A 6,465-nucleotide genomic window follows, 5' to 3' on the forward strand; every position below is an offset into this window, starting at 1 on the left:
GTTTTTTTTTAAATATGTACGATTGAATTAAAATTAAAGTTTCATGTATATATTTAGATCACAATCAAAGTTCATACATCAAATTATACATCCAAACAAAATTCATGTGTGTTTGATATTTATCCTATTATAGTGATAAGAAAAAATGACCACGAAAGACATTATATTGAAATTTTTATACAATAGGATTTTTGAAATTATTTAACATTTACAAAACCTAGTAATTATAAATTATTTTTTATAAAATATTTAATAATAAATGAAATTTATTAAAAACGATACTATTGTTTCTAATAATATGTGTTTTATTTTTATACAATTATTTACTTTAATTAACTTATATTAATTATATAATAAATATATTCGTATTATTTTATCGTAAAAAAATTTATGTATTCATTATTTAAATATTTTGGTATTATATTATGAATAAAATAATGAAAAAGTAAAAATTTAGATTATAAGCAGCATGGATAATTTTATCCTATAACATTGTCTTTCTGAAAGAAAAACTTGGTAAAGATAACTATAAAAGATTTCGGTGGAGTAACAAAACGTTTGATGAATAGTTCGATTTATATTCATTTATCAAATAAAGTAAACGAGCATGAACAAAATTTTAAGGCCCATTTATTAAACAAACTAAACATAAACAACACTTGTATTCATAAACAAGTTTGTTTGTATTCGACTAAATTCCGTTTAATAAATCATTTAAAATTTATTTAAAATTCATTTATTATTTGATTATTATATATTAATAAAATTATTTTATATCTACAAAATAATGTATATATGTGTGTGTATGTTTATTTATTTATTGTTTGCTTGCTTATTATTCATGGACACTATTAGTGAACATATTCAATTATATGTTTGCGAATATGTTCATTTAACTTGAATGAACGAACATGAACATATATATTTTTAAATAAACAGACACGAATGTAATTTTGAAAATTTTAAAGAACATTAAATGAATATGAACAAGTTTAAAATAGAACAAACATGGACATATGTTTATTCGTTCAATCTTGGTTCATTTACAATCCTAGTGGTTTGCCAAGGGTATTCAACAGATCTCATTGGGATGTTTCTTATGCAAATCATCGAATTAGTTTTTGACATTAAACTCACTTCATTGAAGGTAACTGACATCGAAAAGGACATTTTTATCTTCTATCATCTTTTAGGCATTTTAATTTCCAACATCATATTTAAAATTGACATTTTAACTTTTCATTGCAAATTTGATAATAATACCAAATATTACTAAATTATGCTTTTCACATCATTTTTCTACAATACTTTTAAAAAATATATGTTTTTTCAAACTGAGTATTTTAAAAGCAACTCTCAATAACAAGAGCAATGGTAAACTAACACTAAATAAAATAAAAAGGGCTAAATTTGGTAAAAATGTCGATTTTTAAAGAAATTTAATTATTTAGGATGATTTTTGTAATATTTATTGAAATAGGCCGATGTTGGAGAGAAAAGGCGAAAACGCATCTGGAAGGATACGCTTTCAATCACCTTTTGACTTTTTTGACAAATCATCTCCTTTGGTTAGATGGTAAAAGTTAGTGTTTTTATCATTGAGTTTTGGGTATGATTTGTCTGCTACTTACATTTGTATTTTTTTTATTTTATATTGCTTCAAGTTTTTTTTAATTAATAAATATATTATTTTTAAATTTTAAATTCTTAATTCATTATGTAATTAATAAAATTTTTATTTAAAAAATTAAATAATTATTACAAATATCATAAAATCAATTAAATTTATTTAAAAATCGGCATTTCTTCATAATTGAGCCAGTAAAAAGTATTGGTGATGATATCTGCTCAACTTGTTTACACAAATCTGAAAAAGAAAAGAAAACGCAAGCCTCGTCAACGGTGAGCTTCACCTCTAGGACAACGGCGTGAGCCTTGGATCTTATCTTGGCGGTCCGAAATGCACCAGATTGAGATTGAGATTGAGAGTGGAAGTTAATGCAGTTAATATAATAAGGCGTTACAGAGAATTAATTGAGGAAGCGAGGAAGACAATATTATCTTTTTTAATAATAATTTTACCTCACAGTACGCAATACTGTAACTATTACACGTTACAAGCTGGGTCAGCTCAATCAGCCAGAAAATTAAAAAAGGCAAGTAAATTAACTTCTTAATACCAATAAAACCCTTCATATTTCCCATTAATTACACCCCACCCTCTTCTAACCTCTCTACTGTGTTTCTACCTAGCACTACTATAACCCTCAGCTCACGCTAAAGCTTTGAGGGAGAAAATCTCTTTCGCTCCCACTCCACAGGGCAAATCATGGCCAAACTTTCTTCCTTATTCCCACATTTTTTGCTCTCCTTTTTGTTCTTCTCTCTGGTCTTAGCTATTCCAAACCCTGATTTGAAGCCATTAATGGACTTCAAATCAGCTGCTGGCAAGTCCAACAAGCTAACTTCGTGGAACTCAACCACTCACGTATGCACCTGGAGCGGAGTCACCTGTTTCCGGAACCGAATCTCTCGGCTCGTACTGGAAAACCTCGGCCTGACCGGCTCCTTCCAACCCCTTGCTTCACTCACCCAGCTTCGTGTACTTAGTCTAAAGCAAAACCATCTCTTGGGTCCGGTTCCCGACCTTTCTAATCTCACTGCTCTCAAGCTCCTCTTTTTATCTCACAACCAGTTCACCGGTGAGTTCCCAGCTTCGGTTACCTCGTTGTTTCGGTTGTACCGTCTCGATCTGTCGTTTAACAACTTTACCGGTGGGATTCCCGTGACGATCAACCGTTTGACTCATCTTTTAACGCTCCGGCTTGAGGAGAACCGGTTTTCGGGGCCGGTTTCTGGTTTAAATCTTCCGAATCTCCAGGATTTAAACATTTCTGCTAACAGGCTTTCTGGTGAAATACCCGAGTCTTTGTCGAGTTTCCCAATGGCAGCCTTTGGTTCAAATACAGCTCTTTGTGGAGCGCCATTGGAGAAATGTAAGAGCACTGGGAGTGACCCGACAAAACCCGGATCCGACGGGGCATTAGCGTCGCCGTTAATGCCAGGTCGAAACCCAACTGTTATAGCTTCATCCCCAAGCTCATTACCAGCAAGTGGAAACCCCAACAGAACCCCGAACTCTCAACGTCGTCATAATGCAGGCAAGATAAGCCCACTGGCTTTAATAGCAATTATATTAGGCGATGTTTTGGTTCTGGCTTTGGTATCTCTCTTGCTTTATTGTTACTTCTGGCGAAACTACGTTGCAAAAATGAGAGACGGGAAGGGTTCCAAGGTGCTTGAAGGAGAAAAAATCGTCTATTCTTCGAGTCCATATCCAGCACAGCCAGGTTTCGAGAGGGGAAGAATGGTGTTTTTCGAAGGGGTTAGGAGGTTTGAGCTGGAGGATTTGTTGAGAGCTTCGGCGGAAATGTTGGGGAAAGGTGGGTTCGGGACGGCATATAAAGCGGTATTGGATGACGGAAATGTGCTGGCCGTGAAGAGATTGAAAGATGCAAACGTGGGTGGGAAGAGAGAGTTCGAGCAACAAATGGAAGTTCTGGGAAGGTTGAGGCATCCCAATCTGGTTAGCTTGAAAGCTTACTATTTTGCCAGGGAAGAGAAGCTGTTGGTCTACGACTACATGCCCAATGGTAGCTTGTTCTGGCTACTTCATGGTACGTTTCAGATGCCTTTTTCCTTTATTTATGAATCGGTTTTCATTTTCCGGTATTAAGTTGGGAAACATTTAGTAGTTTTAAAGCTCAATTCATGCAAAATTAACGAGTCTGGTCGTTGTGGTGGGTGGGTGGAGTAGCCACCGCCACCTGCCAGATACATTTGTAGGTGGATGTATGGTGGGTCAGTTGTCGTTAGTACTGGCCTAAGCTGTTTGATTACGCAAGTCTTGATTTGGTTGAAATCCATTAACAATGTCATCCCGCTGCCTGAGGAAGAGTGAACAGCTTAGAGTCTACTCTTAGAGACGAATAGCGGGTTTATTCTGGTTTGGCCTGTTTGGTAACTTCACGTTGCCCTCTGGTAGACAATTATGTCTTCTTCACTTTTTCTTTTTGTTCTTTTCCCAATGACAGGCTTTGGCTTTTCTTTTCCCAGCGAATATGACCAAAAAGTGAAACGATAGACACCGTTTGATCATGTAACAACGCCTTCCAGGGTGTCTTGATCAAAATCATCAGTTCTTCATCCATCACTTTCTTGATATGGATTGACCCACCTGATATATGATCCATTTTACTTGCATGCAAATTTCCGGGATTACGACCTTTGTTTTGTAGCTTTAAGCTCCCCCCCCCCCCCGCCTTTTATTTTTATATTCCAATTTTTTAATATAGAATAGTATTAACCTTTGTTTCTTTCCCAACAGGGAACCGAGGACCTGGGAGAACACCATTGGACTGGACTACAAGGCTCAAAGTAGCAGCCGGAGCAGCTCGTGGCTTGGCTTTTATTCACTACACATGCAAGGCTCTTAAACTCACCCATGGTAACATCAAATCCACGAATGTCCTCCTTGATAAATCAGGGGATGCACGCGTGTCAGACTTCGGGCTCACCATCTTCGCATCACCCACCAACAATGCCCCAAGATCAAACGGCTACCGTGCACCGGAATTATCATCTGATGGTCGGAAACCCACCCAGAAATCCGATGTGTACTCCTTTGGTGTGTTGCTACTTGAGATACTGACAGGGAAGTGCCCTTCTGTAGTGGATAATGGTGGGGCAGCAGTGTATGGATATGGTGGGCCCCTGGACTTGCCCAGATGGGTACAGTCGGTGGTGAGGGAAGAATGGACGGCGGAGGTTTTCGATTTAGAGCTAATGAGATACAAGGACATCGAGGAGGAAATGGTTGGGCTATTGCAGATCGCAATGGCTTGTACTTCCGCATCACCTGATCAACGGCCTAAAATAAGCCACGTCGTGAAGATGATTGACGAGATTCGTGGGGTAGAAGTGTCACCGAGTCATGATCAAGCACTTGACTCGGTATCCGACTCACCTTGCTTGTCTGAAGACACATGCGGCGGAGCTGTTAGCCAGTGATTGTTGCAAGTTTCCCATCGGTTAGGTAAAAAAGAAAAAGAAGGCATTGAGGTTGATGTAAAATCAGGTTTTTGCCCTTTGAAACTTAATGTTAGTTTTGTGCTAATTGAAGAGATTAAGAATATTAGCAAATTTTGATTTAATTAACATGAGCTGGCATGGCAGTGGAAGTGGAAGTGGCAGAGGCCAAGAGTTATAGAAAATTCTATTGTCAGCAAAAATCATGGAAGCATACTTGAATGAATTATTATTTTATAATTAGAGATGGAGAAGATGAGTTTAGCATCAACTCATACAGTAAAAAATATTTTGTATCAGCTGCTTGGCTGGAGAATCATGAAAAGATGGGTCCGCTTTTTTACTTTGCAGTGGGTTTAAAGGTTATCATTTGAAATCATTGAAGAATGAGGGAAATTGCATGACAATGCGACAGGATTTAACCATAAAAAGATATGGGTTTCGCCAGCATTATTTGACAAATCCGCATGTGGGTCTGCTTTGAAAGCTTAGCTTAATTTTTATATTGATGTATGAAAAGTCTAATCATTTGCTCTTTAGTTGATTTTGTATAACAAATGAGGTAAACGGAAACATGATGAAAAATAATTAAGACATTCCACACATTGAAATACATTCACAAGATTTACACTATACCATATCAATGTGGTAACTATGGTTTCAATTTGTCTAACCTTTTGGTACCTTCCCCTAACGGTGCTAAATATTGACTTGTCAAGACACATGGCCCAATCATGAGCTGCAATGTGGCACTATGTCAAGAAAACAATCAACTAGTTAAAAGAAGGGACTTCAATACAATTACACCATTTCCCTTTTTTAAAAGACAAAAAGAGAAAATTAAGCCTATATGTCACTTTTAAAAAAATATTTAGAGTTTTAAGTTGTCTTTTTCGAAATTTAGGAAAATAGACCGCTTTTGCAAGACGCTGGTGCCACATTGCAAAAGCAGTTGATTTATTTTAAAAAATATATGTTAAACCAAGGACAATGACTATTGAAAAAATAATCCCCTACGTCTAATCTTTTTCCAATATATACCTTCTGCACTTCTCATTTTTTTCGTTCAATCTTATTAATCTATTCTTTCAACTCCTTTTTTCTTACTTTTCTATCTTAACCTCTCAATTTTCTATCCTAATCATTTGTAATTTCTTAAAGATTTTATTCGACGTCCAATTACAAATAGGAAGATTATATTTTTATATTTTTATTTTAATTAATATCATTATTAAGTTGTCAATATTATTATTTTTTAAATTTTTCTATGTTTATATAATCAGGACGAAGATCGGATTATCGAAACATATATACACAATTTAAGTGCGAGAGCATCGCGTGTTATTGAACAGTACTTGGAAGAGGCGGGATTGTAAC

The 6,465-nt window shown here is 35.7% G+C and overlaps 1 protein-coding gene across 1 annotated transcript; it reads left to right on the forward strand.

Moving 5' to 3' along the window:
- The first annotated feature begins 2,087 nt into the window (after positions 1-2,087).
- LOC107909557 (probable leucine-rich repeat receptor-like protein kinase At1g68400) lies at positions 2,088-5,431 on the forward strand. The gene is made up of 2 exons (XM_016837138.2): positions 2,088-3,677; positions 4,388-5,431. Exons 1-2 carry the CDS (start codon positions 2,330-2,332, stop codon positions 5,068-5,070), a joined length of 2,031 nt encoding a protein of 676 aa, XP_016692627.2. The 5' UTR covers positions 2,088-2,329; the 3' UTR covers positions 5,071-5,431.
- Positions 5,432-6,465: the final 1,034 nt, after the last annotated feature.

This window comes from Gossypium hirsutum, chromosome D02 (genome assembly GCF_007990345.1).
Source record: "Gossypium hirsutum isolate 1008001.06 chromosome D02, Gossypium_hirsutum_v2.1, whole genome shotgun sequence".
Classification (NCBI taxonomy): Eukaryota; Viridiplantae; Streptophyta; class Magnoliopsida; order Malvales; family Malvaceae; genus Gossypium; species Gossypium hirsutum.

Excerpts from the sequence above, each read along its gene's own strand:
- LOC107909557 (XM_016837138.2), top strand. The coding sequence starts at position 2,330 with ATGGCCAAACTTTCTTCCTTATTCCCACATTTTTTGCTCTCCTTTTTG. Across the intron at positions 3,678-4,387 it reads CTTGTTCTGGCTACTTCATG|GGAACCGAGGACCTGGGAGA; the intron begins GTACGTTTCAGA and ends CTTTCCCAACAG.